Source organism: Anomalospiza imberbis, chromosome 12 (assembly GCF_031753505.1).
Source record: "Anomalospiza imberbis isolate Cuckoo-Finch-1a 21T00152 chromosome 12, ASM3175350v1, whole genome shotgun sequence".
Lineage (NCBI taxonomy): Eukaryota > Metazoa > Chordata > Aves > Passeriformes > Viduidae > Anomalospiza > Anomalospiza imberbis.
Genome location: NC_089692.1, coordinates 7,586,603 through 7,613,895, shown reverse-complemented (window position 1 = coordinate 7,613,895; position 27,293 = coordinate 7,586,603). Strand labels below are relative to the sequence as shown.

General features: G+C 40.4%; 2 protein-coding genes across 13 annotated transcripts in view; one reads left to right on the top strand and one right to left on the bottom strand.

Moving 5' to 3' along the window:
- PHKB (phosphorylase kinase regulatory subunit beta) overlaps positions 1-7,769 on the bottom strand; it is a 72,357-nt gene extending 64,588 nt beyond the window's left edge. For 2 of the 11 annotated variants that reach the window (XM_068202615.1, XM_068202619.1), the window contains exon 1: positions 5,154-6,012. In XM_068202615.1, coding sequence (XP_068058716.1) covers positions 5,154-5,208 — 55 coding nt within the window. In that variant the 5' untranslated portion in view covers positions 5,209-6,012. Of the gene's footprint in view, positions 1-1,221; positions 1,240-5,153; positions 6,015-7,592 lie in introns of those variants that run through there. The other 9 variants (XM_068202610.1, XM_068202611.1, XM_068202617.1 and 6 more) reach the window with 9 other exon arrangements.
- Positions 7,770-7,783: 14 nt separating this feature from the next.
- Positions 7,784-27,293, top strand: part of ITFG1 (integrin alpha FG-GAP repeat containing 1) — a 72,012-nt gene continuing 52,502 nt past the window's right edge. The window contains exons 1-6 of one of the 2 annotated variants that reach the window (XM_068202643.1): positions 7,784-8,025; positions 11,319-11,391; positions 12,767-12,912; positions 14,580-14,637; positions 15,231-15,305; positions 17,768-17,862. In XM_068202643.1, the coding sequence (XP_068058744.1) occupies positions 7,830-8,025; positions 11,319-11,391; positions 12,767-12,912; positions 14,580-14,637; positions 15,231-15,305; positions 17,768-17,862 (643 nt within the window). In that variant the 5' untranslated portion in view covers positions 7,784-7,829. The remainder of the gene's footprint in view (positions 8,026-11,318; positions 11,392-12,766; positions 12,913-14,579; positions 14,638-15,230; positions 15,306-17,767; positions 17,863-27,293) is intronic. The other variant, XM_068202642.1, reaches the window with a different exon arrangement.

Here is a 27,293-nt window from a genome sequence, read left to right as displayed (position 1 = left end):
ACCCTGCCCTTTGGAAAAGCTCGGGGAATGCAGTGCCACGGCAGCCCAACCAGCCAAGCAGTTCTGGCAGGACACAGCGAGTGGTCCTTTTCACAGAGCCTCTTTGGCAACCTCAGCACACTCCCAAGCATCAGACTCACAATTGTCCATATACAGGACTCTCAGCCCCAAGAAATCAAGAAAACAAAATGAAAAAAAAAGTGTTCAAGAGCCAACTGGATGTGGGACTCGGTGTCCTGTCCAGTTGCCAAGATGGTGTTTGGTCAAATGTTGGACTTGATGACCTCAGAGGTCCTTTCCTACCTAATTGGGATGTGTGCAGAATGATGACAGAAGCTTTATCAATCAAGTCCTTTGGGGAAGAGAAGAAAATGTCTAGTCATTCAAGAATGCAAACCTCAGCCCAAGTTAGATTACCTTTGCTTTGCCAGCACAGGAGTGAAAAAAGCCCTACCCCTCCCCAAGAGAGCCCTGGGTGCCTGCTCTGCTTGGATGTCCTCGTGACGCTTCCCAACCCATCTGAGCTTCCCCTACAGCCTTTCCTCACTGGGAGATGTTGAATTAGAAAAGAACACCCACATGTGGGAAAGGGCCTGAAAGGGAAGCACAGAGAGCCCAGTGTATTTGAACTGCCTCAAAAAACAAAGTCAAAAGAAATGAAATTGTTCCGTAATGGAAAAGAAACACTTGTAACATATCACAGCTTGTATCTTCTATTAAAATAAATAAATAATGAACATTCTGAACCAATTAAAATCCATTTTCAAAGCTATTTTGTTTTTCTACTTCTTTCAGCCTATGAATCCCTGTCCATGAAATGATTCATAATTTATGCTGTTATATAATTAATTCAGTTATCTTGCAAAAGCACACAATACAGTGAGCTGCAGTAACTGTAATTTTGTACAGTGTTGTAGTGAAAGGACAGAATACACAAAAGAAAAAAATCTTCAGTAAGTCAGTGCATAAAAAGCAGCAGTTTTATGAGAAATTCACTTACTAGATTTTCAAAGGCAAAATAATGACTCTAACTCTTAGATTAGCTAACTGAGTATCATATGCATATCCACCATCCTTTGTGTGTGAAACAGGTTCAGAATGTCCACTTCCTGCAGGCTGCTAACCCCAGTGTGGCACCAGGACACACAGCTGAGCAACCACAGGCACATACACACAAGTCAAAAGTTCCTGAACTAAAATGGTTTTAATTTAAATACTCACCAGACAATCTGTGACCCTCTGTGGCCAACAGAGAAACAAAACAAAGGTATCAAGAACAAAAAGCAAGCATATTTTTTCTATTTCAGAGCATCCAAAGATTTCAACTTAGTGCAGAAAGAAGATTAAACAGAACACAGAGCATGAAAATGTCAAACACCACCACAAATTACATTATTCTAGATGCCTGAAACTTTAATAGAAATATAGTAAAACAGTAAGAGTAGACTGCTGATGGAACAGAAAGGTAAAATGAATTCAAAGTTTGAAAAGCTGACAAAAAATAGTTTTGTGCTTTTGAAGTGCCTAATTCCTACTACAAGGAGGAGAACTTGTTTAAATCAAAGTTTTCCACATATTTTTCATTAATTCCTTATTAGCATCTTTATAGTTTATGTCTTGCTTGGGTGTCTACAGCATTCTCCTAGAGAATTCATGTGGGAAATTGCATTCATTACTATCACAACCTAATCAAAGCAAGGAACAGTCAGGAAAAACACTGCTCGTTCCTTGAGCTTTTGGAGAGAGCCCATAGCACAGAAGAAGCTATTTTAAGGATGGCTAAAAAAAAAGCCTGTCTACAGTCTCATCCAAAATCTATTTGAGTTCATTTCAGCAAGATAAAAACCTGCCATAGAAAGCTATTTTCTATTACATATTTAAATTCAGTTTTCAAATTTAAAAAAAAAATTTAAAGAGATGACAACAGCAAGACTGCAGCACTCTAAACATAATAGAGTGACATTTGCAAAAGGGACCCAGGAGGTCTCACTTTGTACAGTAGCATTCAGAAGAAACAGAATGAGGTCATTAATTTTAAATACTGTTTTTCATAAATACATCACTGTATTAAAACCTTACCGTGTGAGTTTTATTTTAGGCAAATAAGTAGGTATGCCAGGAAGAACATAAAAACCTGTTTTGTTGATTTACGATTTCTTCTGCTGTCTAGTGGTGTAACAACCCCATCCAACATTTAAATAGGGGATTTGGGAGTTCAGTTTTTCTTCCTACAGAGAATGAAGTGTGTCCATTATTTTCTTACACCACAAGTGCATTGCTGCAGGCAGTACCTACTTCAAAATCAGTAAAAAACTGATAGAAAAATCAGCGTCACTTTCTGTATTGATATAATGAATGTCTGATAAGAGAACACTCAAAGTCTTGATCCCAAGTCCAACTAAATCCCTGTTTGTCTTCAGACATGACACTGACCAAATGCCTATATTCCTAATCTGAAGGAAAACTAATCCCCTTTCATTTCCTACCATTTACAGGTCCCAGAGTAGTATGATTTCACCACTTTTCAAGTTGAATAATCACTAAAAATGATAGAGATTCCTTTCAAAGTCATAGAGAACAGGAAGAAATGTCGATCCTCTCTATACAACCCCTGGGTACTGAAAATACTGTGCCATCCTGGTGCTACTTTCCCACCCCCCTCATTTTTATTCCAGTTTTACCTGAGATTAGCTTTAACTGCTCTTCAGGGAAGAGATATGAATTGTCCAGATGTTTGGATTCAGAAGCTATGGCCAAAATGGTTTTAAAACAACTCTGTTCCCCAGTTTGTATATATGGAAGCTTTGGACACACACACACATCCTTGAAGATGGCAGTAATTGTGGATATTAAAGAAAAATAGGGATTAGAATGGAATTATGTACCAAGTCTATGGATAAAGACTTGCATATTTCAACAAGGGTGGTTTATTCAAATCTTTCAAAGTACAGAATTAATATAAACAAACACTTCCACAAAGTTAATGCCAAACAAATGGAAGCAACATGGCAAGAACTTTAATATTTCACCTCCCACAATACAAAAGAAAACGTTGGTTTGCATAATTAAATCAGGCCAGGCCAAAGGAAAAAAGATGAGAACACAAGATTTCTTTGTAGATTTGATAAGAGTGAAAACTGATCACAGCCTCTGATGTGACATTAGGTCTGGACATAATCAAACACTTGAGACAGAGACAAGCCCTGGACCTCAGATCACTGTAACTTTCATTACTCAGCATTAATAAGGGCAGTGGCAGCTTCACATTACAGAAGTCATTGGGACCAAAGAGGATTTTATTTCTACTCACAGCAAAGTTTAAGAAATGATATCACAAGGGGATTTTTAATCACTACATACAGGAGGAAACTATGATCTCATGGTTGATCCTGCTTTGAGCAAGAGGCTGGACAACCCTTCCAGACCTAACTGTTCAACAAAACAGGGTAAGGAAACGCCAGAAGGGCTTGGAGAGGCAGACAGAAAAGGTATTAAAGTATTCCTCTACCTGAATACACAGTAGAAGTAAGCAAAAAGTATGAATTGTTACCTTGGTTAAGTGACAATAACAAATGGGTAAAAATGACTAAAATCTTGTAATAGTTTAATTTAAATAGCATTAAAGTGACAAAGCTTTTAAACTATCATTTATCAAGAAAAATCACGTGTTACACTGTGCAAGTAATTAAACTCGTATTTCATAGAGTCATAGAACATCCTGAGTTGGAAGGGACCCACAAGGACTGTCGAGGTCCAGCTCCTGGCCCTGCACAGAACAAGCCCAGAATGGCACCCTGTGCCTGAGAGCATTGTCCAAACTCTTCCAGAGCTTTCTCAGCTTTGGTGCTGTGCTCACTGTCTTGGGGAACCTGTTCCAGTGCCTAACCACCCTCCGGGTGAAGAACCTTGTTCCTGGTCTCCAACCTAAACTTAAACCTCCCCTGACACAGCTCCAACCATTTCTTCAGGGCCTGTCACTGGTCACCACAGAGGAAAAAGGAAAAAAAAAAAAAAAAAAAAGAAAAAAAAGCCCACAGCAATTTATTCTGTCCTTTCTCTATTTTCTAATCATCTGAAGGTAGCTCTCTGTCCAGTATATTATACTTAATGGAAACCACTGATTTCAGGATTTACAGTAACTAACAACACAAACAACAAAAGCTACTGAACACCAGAAATAAAATACTGACCATCATGCCAGTACACAGGAACTTCACATACCAAAATGCCAAAGTCTACCACACAAGCCTTGTAAATACTACAAGCAAGGCAGGAAACCACTCAGGATATTCAAGGCAGGCATTGCCATTCCTGAGAATTCAAAACAATAGGTGTTAAACTCCTAAAAATGTTTATTTTGCACCATAACAAGAGAAACATCAAATATCTATACAATAATTAGGAAAGAGTAATTTTTTTTTTTAAACACTGTCAACACATCACATTTTTTGATGGTCAGAGAGGCAAAACTGAAAAGCCACAGGAAGGGCAGGGGAGTCCAAGCCATCCAGCTGTGTCCCCTTACCTGGTCACTCCCACCAGCACTTGTACTGCTACTGTGTTTCAACAAGAAACAAGAAAAACTACACAAGAGTTTTCCCCATCACAGAGTGTCACATATGGATACATCTCTCCCCAGTCAAACTCCCTTCAAAACACACAGGAATGGTCTTAACAGCTTCATATGTCTTAGCTTCTGTTGTACCCGAGGAGAAGCTGTGCCGGGGGCTGTATTTGCTTCCACCTAATTTCCAAATGTCCAACTTTGTAACCAATGACAGACTGACCAGAATTTTACTTATCTCTAAACCAGTCACGCTGGGGGTTTTTAGGAGTCAATTACAAACAGCATTCTTAATGCACCTTTCATATGAGTGTCGTCTTAAAAGAGAAATTTATGTTCAGAGATGGTTGCACTGAGGGATACTGACAGGAACTCTAAACAAACAAAACAGGAAGTTTTGATAGTAGATTTCAATCTAAGTAGATTACAATTTTCAGAATTTTTTACAGAAAGACTTCAAATTTTTAAGTTCTACTGCACAGTGCTAAAAAGCTTCTAACACAGAACACTGCATGAAACAAAATACAATTATTTTTTTGTTGAATGAAATAGCCACAAACAAAAACAAAACACAGAACTGCACACTTACCAAATTCTAAAAAAGCATGCGCAGAGGAGGCTCTGTCATCATCCAAACTGGCCATTTCAAATTGGTGCAGCTAATCACAAACGTCTCAGGCTAAGCTACAGTAATTTTCAAAACTGTTTAGTAAATGTTAAAGGCAATCAGCATTAAATTAAGTGAAAGCAATGTTAGTGGAGTTATTAACACAACAGAGTGCACAGCACAAACTTTCATTACACCTTATGTTTCCTTCTTCTACACTGACCTCTTGGTTTTATTTTGCTTTTACTTCCATAAAACTTAGTAGTTTACTCCATGTGAAAGGACACAGTTTACAAAAAAATCCATCTTTTGGATATTTGACATGAGCTTTGTTATTCAATAGGAAATTTGCTACAAACACCAAAAGGTGATGAATACAATCTGATATATTTCAAAATGAAATAAAAATACTGATTTAACTAGTGCACACTAGAGTGTTAAGTAACAATGATAAGGAGCTAAAACTCTGCTTATGCTTAGTGTTGCTTTCATCCCATGTGAAATCTACACCAGCATGTTTCTTGCAGTCATATACATTACTTATGGCACTGAATAGCTCAGTTATTAGTGGTATGTCATCTTCCACTTTGGAATATACAATAGGAAAAACGTCTGTTATTATGATGACAAATTTTTCCAAATCTTTAAAGCTTATCTTTTTTAAAGTAAGAAAAATTTTAGGGGCTTTTAGACTAATCAACTACTATCTTTAGAATGTGCTCCTAATCAGAGTAGCAACAAATGAAACAGTATTTTATTGCTTCAGGAAGGGAAATGAAAACTTCTGAATAAAATTTGGTTTTACTGGATAAAAAGTAATTCGTAATTTAATACACAAAAACATGAGGACACAAGTTCCCTCCTACAGGATTTGAGTCTTACACGATGCATTGCTGCAGGCTACAAAACATGAGTCACTGGTGCATTTCAGGCACTTGTGTCTATACTCCACGTTTACCATATCTTACTCCAAGAAGCACACTAGTAAAAAAACCTCAAATCAAACAAACAGTGCTTTCTGTGAGCTGGGACTCCAGCACAGGCCTCAGCCAAACCAGAAACGTGGGGGACTTTCAGTCATTTTCTATGATAATCCCAACCATGTCTCCTTCTGACAGGGCCAGGAAGGAAGAAAAAAAGCCCTGAAGTTATACAAATTTCAACATAAAGATGCAGCAGTAAACTTGAAATATGAGAACATTATTTTTATTTTTAGATATGCAAGTTACCTGAAAGATGTAAAATAAAATTTTATTTTTAAATCAACTCTTTAATCAGAAAAACTTTTCAACTAAAATAATGTTTATTTCTTGAGCAAATTTCTTCAGTTGTTATATAAAATGCCATGAACAAATCCCTAGACGATCTCTGAACAAAATCTGTATGAACTGGGAAAGATGGAAGTGAACTACAACCTGTCATTGCCCGGAACAATTCTTTATACATGTAACGAAAAAGTAACAGGCAGCAGGAGTTAAGCAAAAAAGCGTCTGAAACCATGAAACGCCTTCCGCAGGCACAGGCCTGACCCCGCAGGGCATTCCCGAAGCCCGCGCAGCCTGAGGCTCGGCATTCCCAGCCCCGGGCCGCAGCTGCCAGCCCTGGCTCTGCAGAGCTCCGGGCTCCGTTTGTCAGCCACCCTAACGGGCCGCACAGCGCCAGCTCCTCATCGCGGGAGCCGCCAACAACCTGCACGAAACTGAACCTTTCCAGCCAAATTCATCGGACTAGACTTTAAACAGTCAATTCTTTAGAGCCCCGTTTGGACTCACGCTGTTTGGACTCACACTAGCGCAACAAAACCAACCAAACATGCAGATAAGTAACAACTGAGCGTTACAAGCATGTATGGCGTATAAATAAACACAGGGATCTTCTGGAAAACTTTTTCCGTTAGAACAATTAAACGCCTGGTATGACTGTATTTTACTTAAAAAAAAAGAAATTCAAACCCCAAGTTTTTTGAAGTTCAGAAATTCAGGCTAAGTTGGCAAACATCACCCTTTGGTTTAGGCCAGAACTTAGCTGCCCCACGTTCAGAGCACGAAATTCCCACGCTGTAAAACAATTACCTTTACCTAAGAGAAACCTGGCAGGAGCTGTACTTTCCTCTAAACACTGTATCTGTTCCACAACCGCAACACTTTACACAGCTGCGGTGCTGAACCCGCCACGAGCAGCTGCCTGTGCTCCCGGGGGCACAGGCCACACCTGAGCGCACCTGGGGCTGTGCCCGCCACCCCCGGGTGTCCCCTGCGCCCCTCAGGGCCGGGCCCGCCCGGGCACCGCCACCCGCGAGACGCGGCGGGCACGGGGAAACAGCCCCGGGCCGGGCCGGGAGCGGGGCAGGGAGCGCGGCGGTGAGCGGCGGCAGGCACTGGGATCCCCGGAGCTCCTCCCGGGCAAGCCAAGAGGTCAGACCTGAGCGTTTGGAGCGAGCGCGCAGCTCCAGCATCTTCCAGCTCACGTCAGCCATGTGAGTCGCCGCCATGGCGGAGCGGTCCCGGGAGCCGCCGGCGCGGGCTGCGCGGCGCCGGGCGGGCCCTGCCTGGCTCCCGCCGTAAAGCGCCGGCGCAGGCTCCGCCGCCGCTGCCGCAAACCGCGGGGCCGGGCCCGCCCCGCTGCCGTCAGAGCGCGGGCGGGGCGAGGCCGTGCGCGATGGGGGCCCGCGGGCCGTGCCCGCCGCTGGCCCCGCTGCTGGCCCCGGCCTTGGCCCTGCTGGCCCTGGCGGGGCCCGCCCGAGCCCTGCAGAATGTGACCGCTCAGCTCTTCGGGCCCGAGGCCCGCGGGACCCTGGCGGCCTTCGGCGACTTCAACTCGGACAAGCAGACGGACCTGTTCGTGCTGCGCGGCGGTGAGTGCGCGGCCGCGGCCGGCCGCAGGCCCGGGAGCTCCGGGGGCACGGGCGGTGTGAGCTGGGCTCCTCGTGCCCTCGCAGCGAAGCGGGGACAGCCGCGGGTGCCGCCGCCGTGGCCCGGCAGCCCCGTGCGGGGTGACGGCCCCGTGCGGGGCTGGGGCTGCGGGACAGCGCTGCCGGGGCGAGCTGCCCGGCCGGGAGAGGGGATGGGCTCAGAGCCCTGCGATCTGTGCGGTGCCGGCTGCTCGCTGTCCCCCGAGCACGGCCTGCCTGCCCCCCGAGCGGGCCGTGTCGCTGGGGGCCGGCATCCAGCGCAACATCGTTTGCAGGATGAAACTGACACTTGCTTTGCTCCCAGGTATTTCCTGTGTGGAGTACCGTATTCAGTTTGCACTAGAATGGATCATATAGGGCGCATTTTTCTTTAAAGTTGAATTTATGGTTGTGAAATACTTTAGAGACTTCATCCTACAACTTGAATGGTCACAAATTGTTTTGCTCCTGCTTTCACGGTATTTTGGGAAACAAAGGTGGAGGAAAAAATGCACATTATCCTACATTGAGTGTTATGTTAAAGTGTCAGGGTAAAGAAATTTGTTACAGCTGTCACCTGCCACAAGTTTCTCTTAAGGCTTCAGATATGGGGAGACCTCAAATCAGGGCTTATTTTCAGTGGTCAGTGTTATTTGCAGACATTAATCTTTGAATATTTTACTCTCTTGAAGCACATTAAGATAGTACATTTATTCTTAGATTTACCTTTTTTTTATTCCTTCTGTCTCAGAAATGTTTTTCTAAGTAGGTTTGGTAAAGCATGAGTGAACATTCCCCTGTTCACCTGCTGCATTTCATTGGGGAATTTGGGAAACTTCTTGTTTATTTCATACATACCTATATGTGTGTGTGTGTGATATATGTCACAGATACTCAGCCTGAAGAGCTCTAATCTACATAATTGTTGTTTGTATGGAAACTGTTCATGTTTTTTCACACTCTCCAATGCACTGGTTTTTTCTTACTGTTCTCTTATCTCAAAAAAATACAGAACTTCAAACAGCATTTAGGATTGATTGAAGTGGCATAGTAATTCTGTTTTCTGTTCATGTAATAATTTTTAATAGTTAATTTGTTTTGACTATTGATGAGCACTGAGCTGAAATTTTAATATCTCTAATGACCAAAAGATCTAATTTCTCAGTGTTGCTACTAACTTGGAACCTGGTATGTGTAAAAACACATTTGCTTCTTCATCCTGGTCGTGACTTTACCAAATAGCCAATAAAGAGGCAGGTGGGAGTGTGAGGTGTGACATGGGAGTTGAGGTTCAGCAGGCAGCCCCCAGGTGTGGTGTTCCAGGCTGTGGCAGCCCCCAGGTGTGCTGTTCCAGGCTGTGGCAGCCCCCAGGTGTGGTGTTCCAGGCTGTGGCAGCCCCCAGGTGTGCTGTTCAAGCTGTGGCAGCCCCCAGGTGTGCTGTTCAAGCTGTGGCAGCCCCCAGGTGTGGTGTTCCAGGCTGTGGCAGCCCCCAGGTGTGGTGTTCCAGGCTGTGGCAGCCCCCAGGTGTGCTGTTCCAAGCGGTGGCAGCCCCCAGGTGTGCTGTTCCAAGCGGTGGCAGCCCCCAGGTGTGCTGTTCCAAGCGGTGGCAGCCCCCAGGTGTGCTGTTCCAAGCTGTGGCAGCCCCCAGGTGTGCTGTTCCAAGCTGTGGCAGCCCCCAGGTGTGCTGTTCCAGGCTGTGGCAGCCCCCAGGTGTGCTGTTCCAGGCTGTGGCAGCCCCCAGGTGTGCTGTTCCAGGCTGTGGCAGCCCCCAGGTGTGCTGTTCCAGGCTGTGGCAGCCCCCAGGTGTGCTGTTCAAGCTGTGGCAGCCCCCAGGTGTGCTGTTCCAGGCTGTGGCAGCCCCCAGGTGTGCTGTTCCAGGCTGTGGCAGCCCCCAGGTGTGCTGTTCCAGGCTGTGGCAGCCCCCAGGTGTGCTGTTCCAGGCTGTGGCAGCCCCCAGGTGTGCTGTTCCAAGCTGTGGCAGCCCCCAGGTGTGGTGTTCCAGGCTGTGGCAGCCCCCAGGTGTGGTGTTCCAGGCTGTGGCAGCCCCCAGGTGTGGTGTTCCAGGCTGTGGCAGCCCCCAGGTGTGGTGTTCCAGGCTGTGGCAGCCCCCAGGTGTGCTGTTCCAGGCTGTGGCAGCCCCCAGGTGTGCTGTTCAAGCTGCGGCAGCCCCCAGGTGTGCTGTTCAAGCTGCGGCAGCCCCAGGCTCCTGTGCCAGGCCCTTCCCTCATCCAGGAACGCGTGCTGCAGCTCGGGCAGTGTTCCCCTGGGCCGGTGCTGGCCTCTGAAAGGGCTCCTGGTCATTGACTCTTTTGGTGGTGGATTCTCCTTCTCCTCCAGAGGTCTGTGGCAGGTGCCTTTTGTTTCATAGTGAGGAGCCTTGTGTTCTCTGCTATTTCACAGCTGTGAACTCCGCCATGAAACAGTGCTCTTAAAAAGTACTGTGGTAGCTCAAGTTTGGAGCCTGAGAATTATTCTTTTATAGAGAATGATTTTGTGGTGCTGCAGCTGGGTTTCTTGGAGAATGAAAGAAAAAAAATACTGTTGTTGCACTGTGAGCTATGTTTTATTTACAGAGGTGTGTGTGTGTGTATTGTGGTTTACTGACTGAAAATTTTATTTCATATAAAATTTATTTATTTATTTCATATTGAGGCTAAAATTCTTCTTTTCTTCCCTGAATTTCAGTTATTTCTGCAACATAAAATATGGGCTTTTATTTAGATTGTACTGAAATAATGAAATTATACTTGTATTACTGCCTCTAAATGAGGAGACCCTGCAGGGAGCCAAGTAAATTCTGAGTTTCCTTTAAAGTGCTTTGGGCAGCTGACATGGGAAAGCATATCAGATCCTTTTATGTGAGACAGAGTATCAAAAATATTAGAGTTAGCTTTTAAGGTTTAATTAGTTTTGTGGACCTGCTGCCTATTACTTTTCCATGTGCAATATTTCTTAATTCATTACAAAAAGTTTTATTTTAAGTAATGTGATAAAAATAACAGAGAGAAAGTTCTAACACTAAACCCCCAAAGAAGATTTATGATATTAGCATTCCTTTGAGATACAACTGACTTTGTGTTGAAGAAATGCTCCTTTTGCCTCCTTTTGAATGAGGAAGAAGTAGTGGTATGAGACATCTTTGAAAGCTTTTGCTGCTATGGGGAACGGTCATTTGTGGTAGTTGTTTAAATGCTGGGTTTGTAGATAAGCCATTTCCAGTCTTCCTCTGTTGCTCATGGACTTGCTTGCCTTGGCAGGAAATGAGTTGGTGATTTTTTTGGCTGACCAGAAGGAACCCTACTTTAAGCCCCGTGTTAAGCTACCAATGAAGTAAGTATGGCTGTTCAATGCTGGCACAGTCTGTTTGCCTTGGAAGGGCCTCTCTGCACTCAGTGGGAGCTGCCTGCAATTGCCTGTGCTCTTGTTATTTGACTTGTTGTTCAGCTTGCCCTTACAGTTCTTTGACTAACTTCCTGATCCATGTCCTGATACATTTTTGTTTTGTTGGTCAGATGACAGAGTCTGTGGAGATGGGTTGTGTCATTCATGTTGTTTACTAATAAGTGTTGCTTCACACCCCTTATGGAATATTTATGGTTTAGGTTTTGTCCTCAAATCATTATTTAGAATACCCATATGTTGAAATACTTTTACACTTGATTTGGATCTTCAGGACTGTATTTCCTAGTGAAGCAAACTGTCATTCCATAGCATACATAGGTCTTTGTGGTGGGTGGGTTTAGTATCAATCCCAAGATGTGTTTTCAGGGTAATTCATCCATTTGCTGTAGCTACTAATGGAATCCAGCCAATATAATCTGATTTAGAAGAGATATGAAAGGTGGTGTTCTGGTATTTCTATGTAGAGATGTTCCTTTGCCAAGTTTACATGTGGCCTTTAAAAGCATCATTTTTTAATACCTGTAAACCAGTCTGTTTATATGTGCATATATATGTCTAGCTTTAATATCTTGTAATACTACTATGGTGATTGCTTATGAATAATGCTTACCAATAGTATTATGTTTATTAAAATTAAAATTGCTTTTATAGCTCAGCTTCATCTTCTGTATTCTACATATTTTTATTTTTCCTTATTCCCTCCTGTCTGGGAAGGAACTAATTTGTTTAATGCATTAGAAAGGATCTGCTTTTAATCCTTAATGTGACCTGTGTTTGTGTGTGTAAAGCAGAGTTGAGTTGGTAAGCAAATAAAAAAGATAGAAAGAGCAAAGGTAGGAAGGAGTAGTAAGACCTAGCAGAAGGTAGGAGGAAATGGTATTGTCTTTTAAAAAATGTACCTGTGCCTGACTCCTGCGGTTTAAACAGTTCCTGTTGCCTTATGTTCTTGCTCTTGTAATGCAACCAAAATATCCTGCTCACTGAAACACATTTTGGTTGACTGGTTCTACAACAAAAGTGAGGATTTAATGAAGTGTAGATAGCATTAACAAACAGAGTATGGCTGAAGAATGTCTGATAGCTGAATTTTAAAGTTAAAATGTCATTTTTCCTTAGACAGAGAGCCTGATTTTGAGATACTTTTGCAATAGGCAAGGACTTTATCCTAAACCAGGTTGTTGAAGGGTAAGATTGTATGGGACCAAAAATAATTGGGCAAGCCTTTGACCACACAAGTGCTTTTTACACAGACACCTTTTTTTTACAATTATTTGCATGTGAGGGCTTTTGTTTTTAATTCCAGATCCCTCGGTGTCACCATAACCAGTGTAGTTCCTGGAGATTATGATGGAGATTCCCAAATGGATGTCCTCCTCACTACCCAGGCCCCAAGTCATGGCAAAGATGAACTTTCAGTGTTTATTTTCTGGGGACACAACCAAACGTTAGGTGAGTTGCTGAGACTGGTTCTTAGTAAGATTGTTAGACTTCTTAATTCAAAGTATTGTCAAGAAGTTACAACTCATTTTTACAGTGTAATGATTGTTTTTACAACTAAAATAGGGATTAGCAGCTATTCAGGTTCACACCTATATATTATCCTGCTGTTAAGCTGTGTTCAATAATTAATAAAAGAGAACAATACTTGCAGTATATTATGCAACAGATATAACCAAACATTATTCTAAATTGTCAGTACCTATTAATTGAAGAGCTGTTTCTCATGGGTTCCCCATCATGCATGTCAGCTTCACAAAGACTATCTCTAAAGATTTATCTTCATTTTAAAATGCATGGGGAACCTGCTGTGAACTTTAGTGCATCAATTTTCAAAATCACATACCTAAACCTACCACCAGTAATATAATATTTATATTAAATGAAATTCTTTAAACACAGTGACACACTAAAGTGAGTATTGGAAGAAAGATTTCTAGAGTCTCTATTGCTGAAAGTTTTCAAGAGCTTTAGAATTGAGTTTTCAGGAGTCTCTTAGCAGTGTTCGAGGTATAGCTGATTCTGTCTTGGTGTAGAGTCATGGATTGTGTAAACTCTTGAGGTCTCCTCTGTTTTCTGTTGACTTTGCTAGGAAAGGGTTTGGGCAAGAATTTAGGGTTTGAACAAGAACAGATAAGCAAAAAAAATACTCTTTAATCCACAAAAACTGCCGAAGAAGAATCACTATAGTAAACTGTGTTATGGCATAGTTACAGGTGAGGCAAGTGTGCCTCAGACACCATTGCTTCTGGCTTTAATCAGAGCTGAAACAAGCAACCTGGAAAAGTGCAGTGGGTCAAATATTAAGGGACTAGCAGGTATCTCTAGTATTGGGAAGAATATGAGGACTTGGATTAAGTTATTCTGTTTTGTTTCAGAAAAAAACCCCAAGTGTTGGGGGAAACACAATGAGCATATGGGGCCTGGAGGAGGAGTCAGAGGTTAAAAATTCAGGCAGTGGTTGGTATGTGCTGAGGCCACTGGCAAGGTATGGGGTGTCTCCTTGGGTAATGGAAGTGTGACAGACAAGTCAATAGGAGGGGACTGTTGTGTGAAATGTGGAAATTGTAAAGACAAACACTGTGGAGAGAGGAGGGAAATGGGAATAATCTGGCAAGGAGTTTGGATTACAAGGAAAAGTGAAGTCTAAGGTGAAAACCTGATTGGAGCTTAGTCCTCACTTCCCATTTAGGAAGTCTACCTTTATTGCTTATTTCAAATACTCAGTGAGTATAATTAAGAATGTTATTTACAGTGACAAAACAATAAACAGAAGTCTAGCATACAGTGGAAGTTAACCTTTTAGCCTGTCTTCATCCCAACTGTTTCAGTTTTCCCGTATCTGTGTGATGGCAGTCATACACAGAAATAGGTTTCACTAGGATCTACTTGGAATAATTTGTTGAGGAGTTTAGTGGAGAGGTAAAAAGCCTTCAGTAACTGTAACTCACCTTTCCTGCAAAATTTCAGGAAGCCATTTAATTCTTTATATTAAGTGGTGCCTTTTTTAAATCATATAACTGATGGTTTTAAATAAATAGAAGAATTATGTCTTAATTGAAAATGCAAGTGTCAGAATATATTGGTAACTGAATCAAGTTAATATTTTCTGTTTTCAGATCTTAACCATAAAACTATGTTAAATAAGACTTTTCATGATGAGCCTCTAGTAATGGAGTAAGTATGACCTACTTTTTTAGAAAACCACATTTATAGTGGTGACTAAGAGCAACTTAAATATATTTTAATGCTAAAATTTGAAACACATGCTCTTATCTTTTAAGAACAGGGTGGTTTTTGTAATGTCAACTGATCCAACAAAATATGATAAACCAAAATAGTTATCTTTACAATTCTTGTATTATATTACCCTGGCAATAGTAGCTACGTGATCTTTTAATTTTTCATTTTACTGTGAGTATTCAGAAAGAAAGCCATTCATTTCTCAGTGAATTTTGTAAAGAAAAAACCTTAGTGGCTTACCAAAATGAGCAGATATCCCTTTCACAATCTGCTTGCCTGTGTGTGAAATGCTGAACAAAAGTGGAGGGAAGTAAATCTGTAAGGCAAAGCACAGGCAGAGTGTGAAGCACTGACAGACCCTTGCTGGTACCAGCAACTCAGACAAGAGCCAAAATTCAGAGCCGGCTCACAGCTGAGAGTTCTTCCCGGCCCAGTGGGAAAATGTCCGAGTACAGATTAGTTGAGGAGCAGGTGGTTTGAACTGCTGAGCTGACTGAGGTGGTACTCACGTTGTGTTCCACTTTCAGCTTTAATGGAGACCTGATTCCTGATGTGTTTGGTGTCACGAGCGACTCGAGTAAGCCGCAGATCCTGCTAGGCGGGTAAGCTGAAGGCTCAGGGCTCAGCATGGCTTTGGAACTTGGGCATTGTCTATCCACTTCTCATTAGGATTTGTGTGTGAATCTTCTTTCTGTCCATGGCAAAACATCCAGTGACACTCTTCATCCGCTCTTTGAAGTTTTATTTTACAAGTAGAAATTTTATTTTACAAGTAGAAATTCCATGAGAGCTGAGAAAACAGAACCACTGATAATAGACATCAGAAATAGGAACAATTAGTTCCAAGAAGTTATAGTCTCATTTGTTTAGTACTCTTTTGATATTTAGTATTATAATCTGTGTTACGGAACTTGTGCTGTAAAAAAAGATGCTTTCAGATTGATGATGTAAGAAGTACTGGAACAGATCTTATAATTATAAGGATGGCAAAAGAAAAATATGCAAGTGTTTTGGGTAAACTTAAAAAAACCTCTCATCTGTCTAGTAAATGATTTGTAATGGGAAGATTGGACACCATAGGAAATCAAAAGCACAGGAAGTGTAGGATGTAAGAGTATTCAACTGTATATATTAAGGGAAATATAGGGGGAAGAGATTTATGAAGTGACATAAATCAGAGGTGACTAAGTAGCAACACAAGTGTGCATATACGTGATGTCTGTATCACATCCCATGTGTTAAGGAGTGCCTCAGGCCACTCATGGGCAGATAGAAGGTGACCGAAGCCTTATGAGATGAAATTGCAGAAAAGGGGACTAAGTTGTGTTATTAAAATTTCTGCTAGCCCTGAAATTTCTAGAATGGCACCAGTTATCAAATACTGGAGTAAAAATAGTGGCATACTTAAATGCTTAACAAGGACTCTGCAATGGATTATTTTTTACTGTTTTGGATATGAATGCTGAAATCAAAGCATAACAAAAGATTGTGTCTCTACTGGCTCAACAGAACCAGTCTGTAACCAAATAATATCGAGTAGCAATGTCTCTACTTAAACCAAGAACTTAAAGTCTATCATTTGAAAATAAAAAAAACCTATACCTGTAGTTCCTGTCTCTTTTCCTTTCCTAGGATAAATAACATTTGAATGTGTCAGTGGAAGCTATTCCCTTCTTGGCAGTGTGCTTTTGTTCATTAATCCCAACTTCAGTTGTATCACCATACTTGTACTGCTGGCTTATGAAACAGATTTCAGATTCACAAGGATGTTTCTGAACACTTTGCAATGATTATATATAAAATAAATTGTATGAGCTTTTGAAGAAATGGAAAAGTGGGAAAGACTTGTTTCATTTTGTTGAAGAAATTCTTTCAGGAACGTTAAGATACAAACAAACTTACCCATCATAGCTCAAAATAAGACTGAGTGCTGTAGGTAATAGCATAAGCCATGTCTTGTTCATGGAAAACAGCCTTCAGCCTTTTCATCTGCTTAGAAAAGCACATTTATATTTTAATCCAAAATGTTTTAAGATTTATTCTAGAACTGCATGACTAACTTCAATGGCAGTCTTCAATATAGAAATACATAGAAAAAACTAGAGAAAATACTTAATTATTTCTTTAAGATTAAGTGATGCATTATAACATTTCTAAGAGTTAGTTATGATCTTTGGGAAGTAATCAGAATATCATTTATTTTCTTACCATAAATTAGCCAAGGAAGATAAGGACTTCAATAACATGTATGCAATGTCACTGGAATAAATAAAGAAGTTCCCAACTAGTAGTAGTAATATTTTTTCCTGCTGTTGTATAGTGCACATTGAGATTTTCCTGGGTGTTTTAGCAAAGGGTTCTTAAAGTCATATATCTGATGATTCAGCCACTGTGACTTTTGAAGGATTTGTTGCACTTCAGATCACTGTTAACAGGGAGGTGTGCTGGATGTTCAGCCATTTTTAGAACAGAAAAAGGCAGGGCATGTGTATTTATAAATAAATAAATAAAAGTATCATCTGCTTGGTAAATTACATAATTAGCTAGTAGTGCATCATAATGTGAAAGTTTAATTCATGTGTTGATTTTTAGGTGAGCTAAAATAAAGTGTATTTCCATGCAGCAGGCATGACCTGCTCTAACAGCATGTGCTTACTTCTGCTCATGTTTATTAATCAGAAAGTAAATTCCAGAAGTACTTGCAGAAGTAGAGCTCCTTGAGGAAACTGAGATGGGCAGGGATCAGTGTCTCAGGATTTGCAGTACAGTTGGAGCCTTGGCACTGTGACTTTGTGGGTAGTGACACTGTTCTGTGCAAAATAAAAAAAGTTGCTTTAGAAAATTAATAAAATAGAACTGAAGCCCCTGTGCTATGAATCATCCTTCACAGGACCTTTCAAGCAATTACTGGAATTACTTAGTATATTGTAAGCTAAGTAGGAATTTTGTCTTAGCATTGGGATTCTGTCCCATTTTTTTTTAAGTTTCGCTGTTTTTTAAGCAGTAGTATCATGATTAACAGTCCCTACACATTGATGAAACGTATTTTTATTCTTGTCTCTAGGAACTTGTCATGGCATCCTGCACTGGAAACTCAAAGCAAAATGCATATACCACACTCTCATGCCTTTATAGATTTAAATAATGACTTCACTGCTGGTAAGTCATAGAAGCGTTAGATACCATCCTAAAAATAATTATCACTAAGTGTCAATGTCATGTGTTGCAACTTCCTTCAGTAATTACATGGTTTTGCTACTTCTGATTTGGGTTTTTCAGTTACCTAATTTTAATATTTGATTTGAAAATTCTGGGTTTTAAAAAACAACTTTTAAAATAAATATCCTAACAGCATTTGCTACTTCTTGATGATAATCATAACTACTGCTTGTTCTGAATGATATTGTATTCACCCTTAAAGAGTTGTTTCCTGGTCTTCACAATGCTGTACTCTAGTATTCATGGCAACTGCATCAGGGTTGCAGTTTTTTATCCTGAGTATGGAATTAGTTAGGTAGTTTGATTCAGCAAAATGTTTTTAAGACCGGATTTAAATTTGTTTTCAGGATTTCATTATGACTTCATTCTACTATGTTGTAGATAGTTCTATCACTGATAGAACTACCTGTGTTCTTTCTTTATTTTGTTGGGGTATTTTGTCTATGTGATTCAGTTACCGTAGTGAATCTGTTTATCACTTACATACCTGGCTCATATTTCCAAGCACATTTAAATATTGTGATAAACTTCATTTCTTCACACAATTTTTAAATTAATTCTGAAGTGCTTTTTCTGCTAGATGTGCAATGTACATCAATTCATATATGGTAATTTTGGAAAGAGAGCTTATCTTTTTCCTGTTTAGTTGCATGGGAATGAGAGAGGAATGGGTCCATAAATTTAATTGAGATGCTTATAAATGTTGGGGATTAAGTTAATTGCTTTAGCATGCAGTCAAACCTTAATATCCAGTTCTGGCACATTGCTATGTGAAGCTGTCAAGTGGAAATTCCAACTGGAAAATTAAATATATGGTTGCTTACCATAATCGGTATCATGTAATAACCAGTTCTAACACAGTTAGCTCTAGAAGCCTTCTGGAATTTTTTTAGTGGCATAAGTAGCATACATGAGCATTCCAGGTAGCATTTTAAGTTGAGTACATTGAAATCTGAACTCAGGGGTGAGTAAAGGTAAGTCTAAGATTCTTACATTGATCGGTCACAGACTGGTCAATTTTTCAAGGTTTTTGACAGCTGCCAGACTAAAGAATGTTCCAAGAGTTCTAGTTAGTGCTGCTGCTTGTGGAAGCTCCTCTATTAAATAGAAATGAGAGTCAGGATCTTTGTGTGGGTAGTGCTGGGAGCTTTTATAGAGTCACATCTATTTTTATATCTCAAGATGTGAGTAGAAGCTCCTGTGAAGCTCTTCCCATAAAGATCCTGACTTCTACTTGCTTGTAGCAGCAGGGCTGTGACACCTCAGGCTGAGGTACTACGTTAGGGTGTTATGTTTAGTGCTGTGGGAAGTGTTATGTTACAGGAACCTGGGGAAAATTGTAAGGAAAATAATTCATACTGACAAGAAAACTGGAGAAAGCATTACAGTATTATTATTTTTTAAAGTAATGTTTTACTTCTAAGGTGGGAGTGATAATTTTTTTTTACTGTCCCTATGAAGATGGGACTAACCTAGAATAAGACATACGTTGCTGAAAAATAGTATTAGTATATCTGATATTTCGTGACTGATGTGTTTTTCCAAGAGTGCTTCCTGCCAAAATGAAAATTTGCCAGTTGTCTAGTCCTGCCTGCACATTTATGTCAGTTCCCTGACATCAGCTCTAGTAACTGCTTGGAGCTGGGGCTGCTGAGGAGCACAGTTCATTGTCACTGGAGTTATTAAGTTGATCCAACTCGCCATGCAGGATTGTCAGAGCTGATGTAAGCACAGGGAAAAGGTTGACTCCTCTTTTAGTAGCAGCAGTTGTAGGCTGCCTTTAACCAAGCATGAAATTGTACCTTGAGTCTCACCATGCCTCTTCCAAAAAATACCTGTGCAGTGTTCTCACCACGTCTGCTCTAATTTGTGTGTCTGTACAGAGCTGAGCAAGTGACTCATAGAATGTCATCACAGTAGTCAGGTGATAGAAATTAGGGGGGAAAAAGGGCAAAACAGCAAAAGCTGGAAGTGTGTGCAGGCCTGGGCACTGCTCGGGCAGGCAGTGCACGGGCAGTGCTGGGTTAGCTGTGCTTCTGCGTGGGGCCTGGCACTGCTTGGCTCACAGGAGCTGGTGAGGAGGAGAGCGTTCCTGTGACTCAGTGTTCACCCACACAGCTGTTCTTCAGTGGGAACAAAGCCTCATTAAGAGCAGGGCCTGGTGAACATTAGAATCATATTAATTAAAAAGGAGGCATTGACAAGATGCAGGGGAATAATCTGCCTGCTGAAATCATGTGGCCCAAAACACTCTAATAGTCATGGGATTTGATGCTGCTGTGGGACTTTTGGACTGAAATATTCAGGCTGTTTACTCACAGGCAATGCTACTGTTCATGATTATAAGGATATAATTGCACCTAAAATGCATGGAGTGATTTTTGTTTACAAATAGATTACCAGGACATGCTATTTTACTTGTTCTTTTTGGGGGATTTTGCAGGTATTTTTAAAGGTTTTTCTAATATCTTGCAATATTTTGGCACTCTTTGTATTTTGCAACAGATGCAGCCAATTTGATGACTTTTAGCTGGGCTATTTTTGGCAACTCTATCATTATAAACAGCTTAGGAGATTTAAAGTGTGCTTGACATAAAAAAAAATCCTCTCTGGGCTGAGAAGCTTTTTGCTAGTTTATTGCCTAAACCATTTTCAACCTGCTGATATTAAACACTCAGAACAGAGCTTTTAATTGCCACACTTCTCATGCTCTGGGTGAAATGAAGTTGAATTGTTATGATTTCATTATATGAGAACTTGCTCATAAAGATGTGTTTAATCCCTAACAATGCTTCATGAAAGGCTAACAGTGTAAGGATTTTATAATCCAAAAATCCTCTAACCACAACAAAGATAATACTAATCTTTCTTGGTGGGAGATAAACTGGGCTGTTTCAGAGAGTAGTGCTGCTGCTGTTTTTAAAGAAAGCATCCTCATGCAGAAGTCTCAGCTCACTATAATTATTAATTCAGTAAGGAATTCTGAGTTAGACCAGGAATTTCATAAAAACCATGCAAAAATTTGCAATTTAAAACCTTTACCAAAGAGTCTGTATGTGCTTAATGGCTAAACTGAATACCAGCTTTCGAGTGTCTTTTGCATGTGTTGCTCCAGGGAGGAGTATCCGCTTCACAGAGTGGCTGAGCTGGGAGGGGATGTCTGGAAATGGGCTGGTCAGGCAGCCTCCCATCACTGTCACTGCTGGGACATGGCACTGAGGCTGCCAGGTGAGGAGCAGGTGTGGTCCTTGGTAGGACAGGGCTGCTGCCTGTCTAGTCATTCATACTCACACTTGTCATTAGTTCTTTTTCACAACTGGCTTAGGAAAATAATCTTGCAGCTAATAATAATAGGCTTGTCTGAACAGATTAACATTAGGTATATTTTACAAAGCAAGCAGTCCAGGTGAGCATTTCCAAGGAAGGATCCTCAAGTAAGAGGCCTCTCTTAAAAATATCACAGTTGAAATTTTTAGGATAGTGATTATTTTGCTCTGTCATTTTTTTTTTTCTAATTAGACTACTTCATTACTTTTATTGTAAATGTCCTGAAATGTCAGATATTCACTTAGGGCTAATGCTGTACTTCTAAACTTGAGAAAAAAAAACCCAACAGGATTATTAAACCATAGATTTGTTTGCATTCAGAAATAAAAGTCTTCTACCTAGAGCTCAGGCCCTACGAACACTTTTAAAGTGCTCAAATGCATGAGACAAGCTGCCTTGGACTGTGAATCCCACTGTAACTTCATACTGTACATCTATCAATGTATCCTTGAATGCTATGAAAATTAGCTGATGTATTAAATTCTCTGTGTGTCACTTGGATATGTGATTCCACAGTTTGGAAGTCCTGGTTTTACAACTGATCTCGTGTTGAACACTAGCACGTGGTGTGTATAGTTGGAGATATTTCTGGAGCTTTTTATATAAAATGAAGGAAAAATTATAAATTTGGGTTTGGGAAAACTAAAGTGGAAAAATCATTAGTCAGAAACAGCTTGCTGCAAGCTAATTGCTAGTCTCTTTACTGATTTCTGGTGGTTAATTTTCTTATGTTGTTTTGCTTTGGGAATTTAGAAGCCTAATGTACCAGAACGTTCACAATGTGTTTTCTTTTTGATTCCCACTTAGTTTAAATGTATAAATGTAGATGGTTTTCTTCTTGCAAACCAATCACTCAAATCATGGGTGATATTTCTGTTGTAGTCATTTAAACCTGGATTCTGAAAATAGTATAATGCTCAATGTCAGATTCTCTGGTCATATTTTCAGTGAGTTTCCTCTTCATGGAAGCTGGTGGTCTCTCTGCACCTCCTTACCAGCAGAGCTGATTTTCTGCAGCAGATCTGCTTTTATTCACTATTCAAATAACTGGCAAACAAAGTATCTGGTGGCATTTTAAATCTTGGATGGGGCATGGGAGGTGTGTGCATATATTTGAAATCAATTTGTTCTCTCTGGTTCTGCCCTCTCCCTTACATTTCTCCCCAAGCAAATATTCAGTAAATTCATGTCACTGTGTCATTTGTTGAACAGGTACAATTTTTAAAATTTCTTAGCTCTGATAGCAGAGCTTACCTCTGAGTTTACAGCAAATAATGGAGACAAAAAATGTATCATGTAAGGTAGACAGGATATATTTCCGAGGACTTCAGTATATGAAGTTTTGTTTGTTTTTCATTACTTCTATTCTTGACATGTTTATGTCTAATTAAAAATGCTTTGGGTGATTTGATCCCCTGTCGCCCCCATTCTTCCACTTGCTCTTTCCCAGTGTTCAATACCACAGGAAGTTCCAGCTCATAAAATCAAACCAGAGCTGGAATTAGCTGCATCTCCTCCTGCTGCTGGGACTGGGCTGCTTTTGCTGATGGCTTTTCTTACTCACAGCTTTCCTTACAGAGAGACCCAAAGGATGGGTAGAAATCATTAGAGAAAAGAAAGAGCTTTATGTTTAACTTCTCTTTTCCTAATCTTTCTAAAGGATCCCATAATCTCTGCTGTATGATTAGCAGTTTACATTTTAAAATTGCTATTGAAGTGTCTCAAAAGCTATTCCTTTTGCAATTTTTAATTGTATACTGATATAGTTATATACACTGGGGAGTTATATTATATTTTTATGGGAATCAATAACTTAATACAGGTGAGAAGTAAATTGGTTCTGCCCCAAATAGCATTTTGTGGAGAAAACATGAATGTGAAAATGGGTTCTGAAAGCACTTTTGAGGGGCATTATTTTTTGTTCCTTGAAACAGTGTTGTTGCCCATATTATGAAAATAAAGAGCACTTTCTGTTTGAAAGCTCAGGTTTAACAACAAGTGCTGTACAGCCAAAAGGATAGTCACAGCTGCTCTGCGTGTTCGGCAACAGAAATCTAAAGTATAAATCTAATTTAAAGTTCTCCAGTTAAGAAAAACTTTTAAATTAATACATATTAATTCCTTCTATAGTAATTTTTAATAATGAAAGGAGTTGTAGTGCTTAGTTATGTTATTTAGCACTGTTTATCACCTGGTTTACTAAATAGTTACAGTAAATACTTGATACATTTTTAAGAGCCATTTCAACAGAATAGATTCACAATCTCCTGTTACAAGCACATTTCTTAAAAATTTACCAACACAAATTAGCTTGTTTGGAACATATGTAGTCCTTTTGTTTTGCTGAAGTTTTTCAGAGTAGGAAGTTTTATTTAATTAGCGTTTTATTTAATTAGCGCCAAAAATTCATGTAGATGTATTCCATTTGCTCTAGGACAGCACTAATGCCACCTTGACAAATCTGAATACCACATGTAGAGGGTTTCTCTACCTGAGTGAAAAACTTAAGAACAGAAGCATGAAATTAGTAAGACTTTTGTTTTCTATTTCCATGTAGTAAAGAAATAAAACTGACTTTGTATAAAATTAACTATATATACTTTTTTAATTAACTGTATATACTTTTTGTATAAAATTTGTGCATAGTAGAAGTATTGTACAACTAATATTGTGTAGTTACAACTAAAAAATTGTAAATAATGTTTGGTTTTAAATACTTTTTTTCCTACTGGTGTTCAATCTGTAATGTAAATAGAGGGAAGTTATCTGTTATTTTGCCTTGGGTTTTAGGGCATTCAGTGATTTTAATAGTGCTGTTACATTACCATTCTGTCAACACACTGCAAAGCAGAGATTTTTAATTCAGCGCGTTATTTACAATAGATAAAGCAGGCACTTTCATCTCCAAAAGTAACTCCTGGTTAGAGAATATGCATAGACACCCCTGTTCTTCCACATTGATGAAATAATTTTTAGGCATTTTTGGAGTGTACACATAAATGTTCTAATTGAATACTGCCTTGTCCATGGCAATAGTGTTTATAATAAGGGCACTTTTCCCCCTTCCTTTATCAACTTAAACTTCTGAAGTAAATGTGAAATCAAGCAGTAACTTAATGTTGCTCGTACCCTAGTGGCTTCTCAAGGCAGTCAGATGCTGGGGGGTTTTATTCTGAAATAAAGCCCTCTGACATTAAACAGAAAGGTCAAAACAGTCATTAGTGAAATGAATGCTCCATCTAAAAATAGCACTATTTTTGTAACACTCAAAAGTGACAGAAAATAACAAGGGTAATCAGAAGTGAACTTGGAGCGGGTTCTGTATAGTTAGGTTTTATTGCAATTTCTAGTTCTAGTAAAACCAGGGGAAGTAGGGTGAGACTGCAATACTACCTGTTTTGTTTACTGTTGATTAAAAGATTCATTGAAACCAGCCAGTTTGACACAGGTCTCAGGATTATCAGCTGGGGTGGTGTTGTTGCTGTTTTCCTTACTAGCTCTTGCTGCCTTTCTCTGCCAGCCATCTGTAGAGGCCAGGGATTATGGACTCCTTCCCTTCCATTGTGCCTCTGGACTATGGCCAGTGTTTGGGTGCTCAGCTGAGAGCCGGGGGCCAAAGGCAGAAATGGGTGCACAGGAGGGGAGAGGGGAAGGGAGGTGGAAAAAAATCCAGGCTGTAGGCAGGGAATTTAGTTGGAGATGGTGAGGAGCAAACCCTGGATGAATTTCTACAAAAAGAGGATGTTCATTTCAGATGGACTTGAAGTTCTTAGAGGAGGACTGACCTAATAGTGTGTGGAATGAGGGAAGCATAGCTGCATAAGACTGGGATGAGAGGAGTCTAGGAGTGGCTGTGTGAGGAAAAACGTGGGATATGGATCAGAGCTGGACCTGCTGTTGGCTGTAGAGGTGGGCGGTTGGAAACTGCCTGTATGTTTATTTCTGCAGCAAAAAGATTTGCAGGAAAAGTTGCAAAGAAATGCTTTCATGTTTAAGGTGTTTGAATACTGCCCTGCATTTTAATGTCTTTTTAATGGATTTCCTGTGTCATGATCGATGAGCTGTTGCAATTATCACAGAATGGTTTGGGTTAGAAGGTACCTTAAATCTCATCCAGTTACAACCCCCTGCCATGGGCAGGGACACCTTCCACTATCCCAGGTTTGCTCCAAGCCCCATTCAACCTGCCCTTGGACACTGCCAGGGATGGGGCAGACACAGCTTCTCTGGGCAGCCTGTGCAGGGCCTCACCACCCTGACAGGGAAGAATTTCTTCCTTAGTTCTAACCTAAACCTGCTCTCTTTCAGCCTAAGGCCATTCCCCCTTGCCCTGTCTGTGCATGTCCTTGTCCAAAGCCCCTCCCCAGCTCTCCTTATGTTGAAGGGACTCTAGGGTTTCTCATCCAGACTGAGCAGCACCAGCTCCCAGCCCATCTCCACAGGAGAGGTGCTGCTGCCCTTGGATCAGTTTGGTCCAGCACTGGCTTCTCAGCAGCTGCTTCTCTTCAGTGCAGGTCTCCGGTTCCCAAGCCCCGTGGCACAAATGCTGTGCTCTTGCTGTCCAAGATAGGCCACCACAGACAGTAGTAGTTAGGTAAAGCTCCCTTAGGTACACTGCACAGGCATTGCCAGAAATGTAGCGAGCTCAAGATGGGATGTGCTGTGTTCAAATTAAAATTTTAGTGTTTGTGGCTGTGTCTGGGGTGACTTGGACGTTGATACAGGGTAGTTGTAAGTGCACTAAATAAACTCAATGCAGTCTAGCCAGTCAAGTTTTATGTTGCTTTTGGGGGAGATTTTTCAGTCTTCAGTGGGCCATATGTTGATACAGTGTCAAAATTCCCAGATCCTATCAAATAAAGATGGATGGAAGTGCTGTGCTTCCTCTATAACAAGCTTTAGGTTATTGGAGCTAGGAGCACTGTACTTGAATAGCTTCCCTTTTACAGGCAGAAACATACATTCTAATAATCTTTCTTTTTTTGTAAGAATGAATGCTGAATTCAGTATTTTTCTATATATATATAAAGTGGTGATCAGATGTAGCAGAGCTGGGGTAGCAGCATCTTATTACTAAGCCAGTTAAATTAAATTATAGCCAAATTGGCTCACCAACTCATTTTTTAGGGTAGGTTGTGAGTATAATGCTAATACACGGTGGTTTTGTGTTTGCAGCATTATCAGATACCTTCTGCATTAAGTGTCTGGTATATATTTCAGTTGATTTTCAGTATTGTAGATGTAAAATGCTGGGTAACCTCCGTGCTTCCTTTTTTGTATACTCAGGCTGTTGAATTTTGTTGATGAATATTCCAATTACTTATGTTGTATTTATGTTAATCACTGGCTGTTAAATCCAAAATAGGAAAGTGTATTTAAAAGTGAACACACTTTACTTTGCATTTGTTTAAGAGAAAGGTTTCCTCTCAGGCAGTATTGGGTTTTTTTAGTTCTATCCATTCACTTCTGTCCACTCCATTCACATAGGTGCTACATCTCAGGAAATCTGCCTGAATCTGACAAGATCATCTTCCCCTGTTCCAACTATTGAGTATTTTCCTTATCTTTACTGCATCATGTCACAAATTAGGGATGCCAGAAATGCCCTGCAGACTTAGTCTAGTGGTCCATACAGCTAGCTCAATATTCGTTCCCTGGCAGCAGCAAAGTGGATTTTTTTCCTCTTCCTGTTTCATATTTCCATTTGTATATCTACAGAATCTACAACTACCCTAGGGCTGTTAAAGGTACCCCCTTGCCTGTTGTTTTTAGCATCCCTTCATGTACCTGTTGTCTGGTAAAATCATCACCTTTGTATTCTGTAAATAATTGCTTGTTGAGCTCCAGATTAGTTGGTTTGATAACTTCAGGTTGTAAATATCTCTCACTATGCTGCCATTAGGGAAATAAGAATTTGAGCAGTCGTCAGTAGTTTGTCTGTGCTTTTTAAATTTGGAGATCTTTATGGAATAGATTCTGTTTCTTACAGCTGAAATTGCAACCTGAACTGCCTTCCAAAGGCAGTGTGCAGCATATCTGCAGAC